At 43.8% G+C, this 13,591-nt stretch overlaps 1 protein-coding gene across 1 annotated transcript in view; it reads right to left on the reverse strand.

The window, feature by feature from the left end:
• Positions 1-587: 587 nt before the first annotated feature.
• Positions 588-13,591, reverse strand: part of HAUS1 (HAUS augmin like complex subunit 1) — a 48,100-nt gene continuing 35,096 nt past the window's right edge. The window contains 3 exon segments of the mRNA XM_040344723.1: positions 588-3,218; positions 4,313-4,360; positions 7,970-8,041. Coding sequence (XP_040200657.1) covers positions 3,138-3,218; positions 4,313-4,360; positions 7,970-8,041 — 201 coding nt within the window. The 3' untranslated portion in view covers positions 588-3,137.

Raw genomic sequence — 13,591 nt, forward strand, 5'->3', positions numbered from 1 at the left:
AACTATCAAATTGCCCACAACAGGGGTCATTAAGGTAGCTTTTGATTGGGGGCCATCTGCTAGGTTCCCAGTGCCAAGACATTAAGGGTAGATTCACCGCAGCTGTGGTGGGATAACACTGGGCAGCTATTCCAGCGCACCCCCACTACAAGACACGGCAAAATACCTAGTCTCTGCTGTGGCCAGTTAACACCATTGCATTGTGGTGGTATGCACTGAAAAAAAAAAATTAAAAACACTTTCTCACCCTCTCCAAGTTCCACTGATGGCCCTAACTTTCTCCTTGATCCAAGGATGGCTGTTCTCTTCAGGGCAGAACACCACCTTGTCATTCTGCCCATTTCCTGTAAGCCCAGTCTGTTTATTTATTATTTACCAGCCCCGTTATGATACATGCTGGGCTTATAGTACAAGAGTGAGCAACAGGATACTCACATACCATTATGTGCTCAGTCCTAAAAAGGATGCAATCCCCCACTGCCGGAAGATGAAGCAGCTAGGGATGCCTTAATGGAAAGGCAAGAAGACTGCTAGCAAAAGGGCTAGATTTAAAAAAAAAAAAAAAAACACACAACACACACACACAATTACAGTTAATCTTTAATGATAGAGTTGAATTCAACTTTACCTGGGCTGTGGCAGGACACAACATGTCACCTCATAAATTTTAATGAGTTTTTAATTTGTTGATGGATGGAATAATATTTACAAAACTATATTACACTATTACAAAACTATAAAATATCCTGTTGGAAAAAAAAAACATACAAAAACAAAACAAAAAAACAATCAAACATTCACATTGAGTTTTTTTCTACCCTCTAAAAATATTTCTGTGAAATTACATTCCTAAAACCTCAATGATATTTACAGTAGAAGTGTACCCAAACCATACCATACTTATCCAGGTATGATAGATTTGACCAATAACAGCACAGCTGAGCCATGCTTTTATAGGCTGTGATTGGGACTAGTGAGACTCTTTACCAGTCAAGAAAGTCTTTATATGCACCTCAATTAAAGCCTGCTTTCACCCACAAGCATTTAATCCATTTTCTTTCACTTTAGTAATAAATATAATGTGGAGGAGGGTAGGGAAACAACATACTGTGCTTGGTCCTTCCAGTAGAGAGTGTTGGAAGTGTCAGTATTACAGTCTATTACAATCTTTGGCAGCTTCACAGAGGCATGCTTGTTGCCATGTTGCAATGCTAGCAATTACATCTAGGTCTCTCAGAAAACTGTGTATATCAACAAGAAAAAAACGTTAACATAAACTTATTTCCCCATCTTAATAAAAGTTCTAGTATGAGTTTATAAAAAGGAAAGGGAAAAAAAAAAACCCACACCTGAAATAGCAATCATATAGTGCCCTCATGTTATGACAATATCCCATAATGAGGTGGGGGTCAGCATGAGGAACCAGTCAGCATGCTTTAGGGTGCCCAGAAAAATCAAGACGTTATATAGAGGCCACGCCTCCAAAACATGTCATAGCAACCTTGCGGGCTGACGTACTGGTCTCCTTCCCCATCAGTTGATCACCGCAGCACCGGCTGGTCTGGGCTCATGTGGTCTGTAGCACAAGCCGGAGGTTACGACAGGTGGTTTGCGAGCTGCCATCCGGAATTGGGGAGGTCGGATATGCTCTGCCCACTTGTCACCGTCTGCAGTGGTCGTCTGGGAGAGGAGAACTTATGTACTACATGCCTCCATTTGTATCAGAAAATGTGAGTGCAATCTATGTTTTTATCATTTATTTAACAGTATCACACTAGGGCGACCATGCACTCTTTTCCTTTCTTTGCATAGATCCCATTCCACCACCCAGTGGATTAACAGCTGCAGTGTCCTTAGTGACAGAAGACATGTTTCTTCATTTTTTAATCAGGATTAGCAGCTGGACTTGGGAGTTTTTCCTGACCAGCGCATAGACTGGTAAATAGTTTATGTTTTTATCTTCTTTATAGGTACATACTTTGCAAAAATTGCTTACTTATGCAACAGGGGTCTCTAACGACCAAGCTATGCACCTCTCTCATGGTAGAATTACAGGCTCTAGCAGCATTCAAGCAATCCCCCTCTGTAAAACAACATAGGTATTTAATCTTAAAGGGTTTGTAACCCTTCTAAAAAGTGTTTAGCAGCCATGATAAACCGTGGTCAGTTTACAGGGGAGAGGGTAGAACCGGGCAGGATCAGCCAGGTATTTCATGTGATACAGAAGGCCAAAGCACTGCTCTGTACAACATGCTTTGAAGGAACAGGATTTGTTTTGATTTTTTTTTAGGGTTACAAACACTTTACCATTAACAGTGGACCTAATCTGTGGAAGCTCCACCCAAAGAAGGCAGGCAAAAAGCAAAGAACTAGGCACTAGTGTTGCCTGTGGTCTGCTTGTAGCTGGTCCCCCCCCCCATTACTGACATATAATGCCTTGTTCTGTATGTATCTGTGTGGAGACAGGCATCTTGCTAGAGGCAGAGATTTTCTTCCTCACAGCCGAGTTACCAGCAAGGAAGTGAGCAGCACAGTAGTGACATTACTAAATCTCCTAAGACGGAGAGTCAGGTACCCCCTTAGATCTCACAGTGCAGATATACAGTTATAAGGTTGTAGGTGCAGAGGTTCCATAGGCACTTACCAGAACATGCACTTTTCCAGAAGACATTCCAGACAAAAAAAAAAAAGGGGGGGGGAGTTACTGCTTAGGTGCAATAAACATTTCTAGATGTCCCCTATAACATTGCAACTCTTCAATTTATGGATTGCAGGTCAACATTAATGATAAAATACAAAATTAGCTTTACTGCATACCGGGAAGTTCTATTTTTAGGGAAAAAAAACAAGCACAGTACTTGCCTTCCTCAACACACCTCCAATGCTGTAAAGTGACTGGTGCACTTGAAATAAATCGATCTAGCAGTAAACTCTCCTGTAGTTAAGACACACTTAAATGCTTCCTAAACAGGTCACATACAGTCCTATGAACAGGGAGACCACCTTCAGCACAGATATGTGCAGTTTATATACACTTCATCCAAGTATGTGCACAGCCTATGTAGCAGACAGCTCCAGGATGTCCAATATCTGTAGAAGGAAGTTCTCACTGGTGCTGGGGTTTCAGAAATCACAATTTAATTGATTCGTCGCTTCTGCTCCGGCAGCACAAACTCCATCATGTCTACTTTCATGTTGAGTTCTGCTTCTGTTGCTTTCTACAGGAAGACAAATGTAAACAGTAATATAGATAGCCACTCAACCCGCTTTAATATTTAGCAGCCAAATGGGAAGTGCTTAATTAGTGCAGTTGCAATTTTAGACAAATATAGGGGGGGGGGGGGGGGTGGTGTGGAACACGTCACATTTTTCTGTAGCTACTGACACACCAGAGATCCCAAGATTGCTGCACTAGGGGGTGAAGACATCTGGTGGACAGAAGCAGCTGCTATAGGAAGATAATGATGTAAATAATTCCAGGCTGAAGCTCCCATCAGCAAAATAGGTTCCCCATCCAAAGTTTTACTATTATTTTATAGACTTACAGGGGTAGATTCATAAAGACTTACGAAGGGCGTATCAGTAGATACGCCGTCCTAAGTCCGAATCCCCGCCGTCGTATATTTAAGCGTATTCTCAAACTGAGATACGCTTAAATATTGCTAAGATACGACCGGCGTAAGTCTCCTACGCTGTCGTATCTTACCTGCATATTTACGCTGGCCGCTAGGGACGTGTACGCCGATTTACGCCTAGAATATGTAAATCAGCTAGATACGTCTATTCACGAACGTACGCCCGGCCGTCGCAGTAAAGATATGCAGTTTACGTAAGGGGTTTTCAGGCATAAAGATAAACCACCAAAAACATGGCGCAGCCAATGTCAAGTATGGGCGTCGGAACCGCGTCAAATTTTTCAAATTTTACGTTGTTTGCGTAACTCGTCCGTGAATGGGGCTGGCCGTAATTTACGCTCACGTCGAAAGCATGACGATTTGCCAATATCATTTGGAGCATGCGCACTGGGATACGTCCACGGACGGCGCATGCGCCGTTCGATCGAACAGCATTTACGTGGGGTCACAGTTAATATACATAAAACATGCCCACAGCTTCAACATTTGAATTAGGCGGGCTTACGCTGGCCCCAATACGCTACGCCGCCGTAACTTTGGCGGGAAAATCTTTGAAAATACCAAACTCGCCTCTCAAAGTTACGGCGGCGTAGCGTATAGGAGATACGCTACGCCCGCCTAAAGGTACGTGAATCTACCCCATAATGTGCAAGCTACTGGGCCAATGAGCACCTTACCAGTTCCCTCTTTGCCTCTTCAATCTTCACTTTTACCAGAGATGGATTCTAGAAGATAAAAGGCCACAGTGGGTCAATGAGAGAGAACCTGTCACCATTATATTTTATGCACTGGAATGCAAAAATGAAAGACTTTGCAGCGAATATTTATGTAGCACTGACCCCCCGAAGGAGCTGCTGGTTTAATTTGGGCCTGCACTCTACCAATAAACCCCACTAACTTGGCTCAATCCCCTTGGCACAGCTGTGATGCAATGCGATACAATGTAAGACAATACATAATACCTGTATTATAACCCCAGGATCCACTGACTGCACTTGGAGTGAGAAAAACAGTACGCCACAACAACTGGATACTTAACCAGAGATATATTTTACTGTGAAATATGCAAAGAAGTGATTACAGTAATTGTGCTGTCATCCCAACGTAAGACAACAGCAAAATTGATTTAAACATAAGCCATTTGAAAACAGTATACATAAACATTTTATACCTGGGAGCTCCCCCTACTTTATTAGCTATGCGTGAGATCTCACTTAAAGTACTTGGTCTTGGATCTTCTTTTCTTCGCTAGCTAAAGTGATTTGTAATCCACAGTTTTGATGAGTCAAATTGAAGTGAAAATGCTCCTGGTGTAACTGCAACAACTATTTTAAAATCGCTTGAAAAGTCAAATTAGATAGGCCTCAAGCCTTCTCAGTTTCAGTTCCTCTGCTCCTCTGTGGAACTATAAATCCCAGTGAGGCCTGTATAGGAGTCTAACTGCGTGTAAACTTAGCAAACTGTGGGTCGTGACCCGCTCACCCACTGGATCGGAGCTCCGGGTAGTAACTTTTGTTCAGGGTCCTGTGACTGCAACTTGCTTCTCCGTCAGCTCTGTTCAGCTCCGCTGGATGGATCCGGTTCTCCGATGCTCGGATGAGTGTCTCTCGGTCTCTGCAATCCGGCCACTGTCCTCTAGCTCTCCAAGCTCAGCCTTCGCTCCCCAGCAGCTCGGCATCAGCCTCCAGAAGGCTTTTGTTTACACTCCTGTCTCCCCTCGTCTCCAAGGCAACCAAAATACTAAACAAAACATCTCTCTGCATTACCAGTATTTGGTCACTAGATGGCTCCAAATATTTAAACATAGCAATGTCCATAGACGTTGTATTAAAGTATGCAAACACACATCAATATACAAGAATGTCAGCGCTACATTTAAAATAAAGTTTCACCTGTAAATCTGTCCATACATGGATTAAAATCTGTCCGATTCAGCAGGGACCAGCTGAATTTCAAACCATGTATGAACTAGCTTGTTTTATCAAATCGACTTGTGTACAACCAGCCTGTCGTGTTTTGTCCCTGAACGATCAGTGCCACCAGCTATAGGGATCATTGTATTCAGCTTGCGGGTAAGGGGACACAGTAGAGCAACTCCTCCACAATCGCAAACAGATTTCAACTAGTGAGAGTTTCTCTTAGCGGGAAACAGGAGGTGGTAACATCCTGACAATTCAGCCAAAATGTACTCAGTACATGGCAATGTCAGCCCCGTTCTGTTTGAATGATTTGAAGGTGCCTGCTGGAATATTTTTGCAAAAACAGCAGCTGCCACCACTGGGTTTTCTGACAGCTGTCAAAATGCAATAGCCTAGGCCGGGAGATTCATCCATCCACACTGTTTAGTATAGAACCCAACGGTATATGGCCAGCTTTAGTATTTAAAGTCTTCTTTCCAGGTAACCATTTATTTTTAGTAGCCAAATTAGCATCAGAGTTTAATTAGCAATGCATAGTCTTCATTAAGATAAAAAGCCTTCTGTGTTTAGCAGCCCCCCTCATACTCACCCGAGCCCCCTCTCGATCCATGTTACACAAGAGACTCGGCTGTCCAGGACTCTCTGTCCTTATTGGCTGAGACAGCAGGGACGTGCCATTGGCTCCCACTGGGTGGGTGGAGCTTTGGGTGGGCTGGGCTGCTGCTCTGTATCTGAATGGACACAAAGAGCTGTGACTAGGCTCAGGTGCCCCCATAGCAAACTGCTTGCTGTGGGGGCACTCAACAGAAAGCGGTGCCAGGAGTGCCAAAGAGGGACCAGAGAAGGCAAGTATAACATGCTTATTTAAAAACAAAAAAAAAAAAAAAAAAACTAGACTTTAGTATCACTTTAGGGGAAATTTGCATTTTCAGTAAATAATCCTAAGGCCTCTTGAACACGGCAAAATTTATTTACTGATGTTTAGGGCTCTTGCATAGACTCCAAAAACACCACCACTTGTGCCGATCAGGAATTTTTTATTTTTAATGATCTGAATGCAGGCCGATCGTTTCAATGGGCCTACACACAGGTGTGTAAATGTCGCATACGCCTTTTTTGAGTAGGAACTTTCTGCCAGGAAGATCTGGCATTCATACATCAATATCACGTGCAAGGACACCAATACCCGAACGGAGTCTTACTGGCAGAAAGATGTTAAATTAAAAATAAAAAGTAGTTATGTTCCTTAACCACTTAAGCCACAGACCATGTCGCTGGCCAAAGACCAGGGCACTTTTTGCGATTCAGCACTGCGTCGCTTTAACTGACATTTGCGCGGTCGTGCAACTTGTATCCCAAACAAAATTGACATCCTTTTTCCCCTACAAATAGAGCTTTCTTTTGGTGGTATTTGATCACCTCTGTGGTTTTTATTTTTGCACTATAAACTAAAATTTTGAAAAAATTCAATATTTTTAACTTTTTGCTCTAATAAATGTAGCACTACCCCCGAAGGAGCTGCTAGATATTTTCGGGCGGCATGTTACCTCTATTTCTTAGCTGTCCAGGGTACTAGATGAGAGCTGAAAAAGTTCAATGTCCACACTTTGCACTTCTTTTTCTAAGATTTATTTGCTGAACTTGGTGAAAGAATAAAATAAGTGAGTGAAGAGGTGGAAGGGTAACAGGTAAATAGGTTCAGGTGCGTAGTTTCAATCCGGAAACACTCCTGCTTCCAGTGACAACTTTCGTCGCCACTCTAGCCAGAGTGGGTTTTGCACACCTGGATAGGTTTCTCTCACTAGCCTAGCAGCCGGGATGACACACGGAAAATGGTACAGTCTCTGCCACAGATGGAGACACTTTTCGGTCCAGAATCCTCACAGTACAGGATTCAGCACCCGGATCTCTCCAGAGTAACTTCTTGTAGAACTTGAAACTGACAGGCGATCACCATGAAGCCTTTCAGTAAATGGTGCATCCTTCGATGAAGTTCAAGGCCTCTCTTGAGACACCACCCTCGTGCTCAGTCCTCTCCAAGATAGGTCCTTTTTCAAGCGGCTTCCTCCCTCAGGATGGACAGCAAAGGATCACCTTCCAATGCGTAGACCCAATCTGCCTACTGGGCCTACTCAGAAAATCACAACCCCAGACCAACATGGTCCCGGAGCCAGGATTACAGGAACATGCACCCTCGGCCAGGAGGGCAGTTAAATACCCAGCTGTTATTGCCAGTTTCCAGGCCTTTCTAAAAGGCTTTTGGGTAAGGTCAGGTGTTGCTGTTCCTATACCCCCCCCCACCTACACACATTCCTATTGCCCCATATAATAGGCTGTTTCAATGACCATTAGAAAGTGCCAAAGCTTTGCCTTGAATTCTATATACCTTAAAATATAAAGTAAATCAAAACTTACTGGAGCCAAGTCTAGGTAAGATTTAAGCTTTTCCTTTGTAGCTGTGGATTGTGTTTTAAGCTCTGCCAGCATCTGCAAAACATTAAAGATTAAACATTACAAAATCAGCAAAAACACACTGATATATTGAACCGATAATGACAATGTAGCCTCTCTCTGTGTCTCTGGTGACAGTGATTTTTTCAATATACAGGTGCATCTAAAATTGTGAAAAAGTTCAATACTGTAGACTCATAGGGGTTCATCCAATCATGTGCAAGCAAAAATGCTGTTTTTTTTTTTTCCTTGCATGTCTCCCTCAGATCTACGGCGACTGTGCACTTGTACTGCAAAATGGATTTGCCTTTCGTAAACAACCCCAAGGTGTCACATGCTTATCACCCAATTAATGCAAAAGGTTTCCTGAGCCTTTAAATGGTCTGTCCGGTTCAGTAGGTTACACAATAATGGGGAAGACAACTGACTTGACAGTTGTCCGGAAGAGTCATTGACACCTTCCACAAGGAGGGCAAGTCACAAAAGGTCATTGCTAAAGAAGCTGGCCGTTCGCAAGCATATTAAGAGAGTTGAGTGGAAGGAAAAAGTGTGGTAGAAAAAGGTGCACAAGCAACAGGGATAACCACAGCCTTGAGAGGATTGTGAAGCAAAGGCCATTCAAGAATTTGGGGGGAGATGCACAAGAAGTCTGGTGTGAGTGCTTCAAGGGCCACCACACATCCATCCAGGACATGGGCTGCAACTGTCGCATTCCGTGTGTCAAGCCACTGCTGAACCAGAGACAGAATCCAAGTCGCATGAGGTCCAGTGTGAAGTTTCCAGTCATTGATGATTTGGGGAGCCGTGTCATCTGCTGGCGTTAGTCCACTGTGTTTTATCAAGTCCAAAATCAGCGCAGCCTTCTACTAGAAAATTCTAGAGCACTTCATGCTTCCCTCTGCTGACCAGCTTTATAGAGATGCCGATTTAAAACAATTTCACCAAGATATGGCACCTGCCCACACTGCCAAACGCACCAAAACCTGGTTTATTGATCATGTATCACTGTGCTTGATTGGCCAGCAAACTCGCCTGACCTAAACCCCATAGAGCAGGGGTCTCCAGATAATGGCCCTCCAAGTTGTTCAGGAATTACAATTTCCATCATGCCTAGTCATGTCTGAATGTCAGAGTTTTACAATGCCTCATGGGATGTGTAGTTCTGCGACAGCTGAGGGCCATAGTTTGAGATTCCTGCCATAGAGAATCTGGGGTATTGTCAAGAGGAAGGACATACCAGACTCAACAAGGCAGACAAGCTGAAGGCCGCCTTTAAAGCAACCTGGCTTTCTAGAACACATCACAGCAGTGCCACAGGCCAATCGCTTCCTTGCTATGCTGCATTGATGCAGAAATGCATGCAAAAGGAGCCCCAACCAAGTATTGAGTGCATACTATACTGTACATACACATACTTTTTAGTTAGCCAACATTTCTGTATTAAAATCCTTCATTGGTCTTACCCAATATTCCAATTTTCTGAGATACTGAAGTTTGGGTTTTCACTAGCTGCAAGCCATAATCATCAAAATTTAAATAAATCACTCTGTGTTTAATGAATCTACATAATATGAGTTTCACTTTAATTTAAATCCTGAAATAAATTAACCTTTTGATTATCTTATTTTTTTGAGATGCACCTGTACATAGTGGGAGAGGTAAGAATATTTAGTTGCCGTTTGCATCTTCAATAGGCCTGGGATCTGCTGTGTTGGAGATCCAGGGGGACTGACACATCAATCCCCCCCTCCCATGTTACAGTGCTTGCGCTTAGCAATTGCCTGCTAGGCCAGGGAACCATCACAGAGGTGCAGGTCACATGTTGCACCATACCCAGATGTGTCAGGTATTCTTGCCAGTTGTATAAGAGTAAGGAGCTGTGTAAAGAGCGATAAGGGTCAGGATGCCCTTTCCAGGGACAGTATTATTTTGCCCTGCATGGGCAAGGAGACCATCTCTCTTTAAATACATAGAGAACATTGGACTATGGTGTTCTAATGTTTTAAAGTACTACTGCATTGAGAAAAACAGCCAGCCATTGCTGACCTCAATACCAGCTTTAATGCTTTATTTCACCAACTAGAAGCAGCACTCAGCAGGAAAAGCTACTTCATTCAGAATGCCACACAAACCATTGAAGCCACTACTCTGCAATAAGTCAGGCAAGTAGCTTTGTTGGAAAGCACAGTCACAATTGGAACATAGGTTAATAAAGGTTTTCTTAAAGTGGCTGTAAAGGCAGAAGATTTATTTTAATGCATTCTATGCATCACAATGTAAAGCCTCCTCTATGCAGCAGCCCCCCTCAGTACTTACCTGAGCCGATGCTGCCAGTCCGATGCTGCATCTGTGACCCGCCGGCTCCAAGACCCTATACACACACACACCATTCGATTTTCTGCAGATTTTTGTTTTCAGATTTACTGAAAACAGGTCACAAAAGTGCAGAACTGCACTCCTATGATCCACAGAAGTACAGCCTATAATATATACATATACACACACACACAAATTTATTATATATATATATATATATATACATACACACATACATACACACACACACACACACACACACACATACACCAAAACAATTAAAAATGTATCCCATTTGCTCTCTTTAGGTCTGTTAAATGTACCATTGACTATATTCATGTGTCTATTTACCAAGAAAAAGTGGGAAACATGCATTTCATCTTTGGAGTAAAGAAGAGATGTCTGGATTGGCAGCACGCTAATAAAATCACCATCGTTTGGATCCAAAAAAAAACAAAAAAAAAACACAAATACAGGTAATGCGTTTCACATCATTCTTGTTCTTAATCAAAGCTGAGACTCAATGATTAAGCACCAAGAATGGTGTGAAACATGTTGGCTGTATTGCCTGCTGCATCTTATTCTCTCACTTGCTGTATGAACTGTTTTTTTAATGCTTTTTTGTATTCAAACAAAAAAAACAAGGAAAAAAAAAAAACCAAGGAAGGATATTAATGGGAGTGCGTCCATCCAGACATCTTTTATTTACTCCAGACTTTCTGCTACATGCAGGGATAGCACCCCTTGCTTGTGCAGTTGAGGTGGAACTTTAAAGGGTGAATACCTTGAGCAGTGTACCACTTTGCTTTGTTGGACTGGAACATGGTTTCATCTTTACTAGACCTACCTCATATTGAAAGAAAACCACTTCAGATGCTTTCGGACCACTGGGTTTCTCACGCTAAAGGTGCAACAGCTATCAGATGATAAAGAGTCCCATTTTTATTCTCACTCGCAGTCAGAAAGTCACACACACGGTTCATGTAATCATCAGACCGGTGTGCCTGATCCCAACAGATAATGGATAAGTGGATAACCTCTGTTCCGTCACTGTTACAGCTTATACTCTCCCCTATAGTAATCTTCTCAGGCATCAGATCAATAGTAGCCTAATCAGTCCTCTCTAGATGCTGTTATGGCTCCTCTCGGTAGATACTGCTTTGGTGAAAATTAGGTCGTCCAGATCTCCAAGTTATAAGAGATCATGAACAAACGTGAGATTGCAGAGCTTCCTTCCACCTCCCAGATTCCTGGGAATCTTTAAGGGGAAACATGTAAATGTGTTGGAATGGCCTAGTCAAAGCCCAGATCTCAATTCAATAGAAAATCTGTGGTCCGACTTAAAGATTGCTGTTCACAAGCGAAAACTATCCATATTAAAAGGAGCTGGAACAGTTTTGCAAGGAGCAAATCCCAGTGGTAAGATGTGGCAAGCACAGACTTATCCAAAGCGACTTGGAGCTGTGATAGCTGTAAAAGGTGGCTCTACAAAGTATTGACTTTAGGGGGGTGAATAGTTATGCACATCGACTTTTTTTGTTATTTTGTCCTATTTGTTGTTTGCATGTTCTGTAAATTAAATTATGCAAATCCTCAAACAATCCATGTCAATTCCAGGTTGAGAGACAACAAAACACGAAAAATGGCAAGGGGGGTTGAATACTTTTGCAAGGCACTGTAAATACTACTTACCGGAGGGATATCCTCCCATGGACCGGCAGGCATGGAAAGCTGCCGACTCTCCCCTTTACATCTCTGCATTTTGCCCTTATCCTTTCTGGGGTTAGAAGTTTTACAACGCTAGCAGATATGGTTTGTGCTTTTTTTTTTTCCTATTGTATCACAAGGAGAATATACAGTTGTGCTCATAAGTTTACATACCCTGGCAGAATTTATGATTTCTTGGCCATTTTTCAGAGAATATAAAATAACACAAAAACTTCTTTCACTCATGGTTAGGGTTTGGCTGAAGCCATTTATTATTGTTACGGAACCATGAACCAGACGTACAACAAGAGATAAGTGAAAATAAGAAGGCTTTATTGAAAATCAAGCTGTAAAGCAAAAGTCCAACGGATGGTGAAACCAGAGGTCAGGAACCAGAAGGGTAGTCAGACGAAGCCAGGATCAGGAACCAGCAGGGAAGTCAGACGAAGCCAGGATCAGGAACCAGCAGGGAAGTCAGACGAAGCCAGGATCAGAACCAGAAGCAGCAGCAGTCTAGAAGCATGTGCACACAGGAGGACCAAGCAAGGAACTGAAGTCACAGACCTCCTATATATGTGAGCCAGGCATCCAGCTCCTCCCAGTGGGAAGGAGGAGCCGCAGGGTGGGAGGCTACAAGAGACCTAGAAACCAAGATGGCCGCCAGCACATGTCAAACGAAGGAGACAGGAGAGAGGTAAGACCATGACAGTACCTCCCCCTCAAGGGCCCCTCCTCCGCGGTGCAAAAAACGGTTTCTGAGGGAAGCGTGCGTGGAAGGCTCGGAGCAAGGCAGGAGCATGGACATCTGCGGAGGGAACCCAGGAACGCTCCTCAGGGCCATAACCACGCCAGTGGACCAAAAACTGCACCCGACCGCGGACCAGGCGTGAGTCCAGGATATTGCTCACCTCATACTCCTCGTGATTGCCCACTTGGACCGGACGAGGCCGAGGAAACCGAGGAAGTGAAGCGATTGCACACCAGTGGCTTCAACAGGGAGACATGAAAACACGTTGGAGATCCGCATGCCAGGAGGAAGCGCAAGGGCATAGGCTACGGGTTTACCTGCGAAGCACTCGGAAGGGACAACAAAGCGAGGGGCCAGCTTGGGAGTGGGCACTCGAAGGTTGAGGTTGCGAAGTGGACAACCCATACACGGTCTCCGACCTGGTAGGAAGGAGCAGGCGCCCGTCTGCGATCAGCCTGGAGTTTCTGGCGCTGCGCAGAGACCTCAAGGGACCTCTGGATCTGTACCAAGAAGCACGTAGAGCAGAAAGGTGATCCTCCACAGCCGGAATATCCTGGGGAGAGAATGCCTCCGGTAACACGGCAGGTTGGAACCAATAATTGGCCATGAAGGGAGACGTCCCAGAGGAAGAGTTCACAGCCGTGTTCCTGGCAAACTCAGCCCAAGGCAGGAGGTCAACCCAATTGTCCTGGTGATCGGAGACATAGCAACGAAGGAATTGCTCCAAGGCCTGATTGGATCGTTCTGCGGCCCCATTGGACTGAGGGTGGTAGGCCGAGGAGAAGGAGAGATGAATCCCCAACTGGGAGCAAAAG

Source organism: Rana temporaria, chromosome 3, assembly GCF_905171775.1.
Source record: "Rana temporaria chromosome 3, aRanTem1.1, whole genome shotgun sequence".
In the NCBI taxonomy this organism is placed as follows: Eukaryota; Metazoa; Chordata; class Amphibia; order Anura; family Ranidae; genus Rana; species Rana temporaria.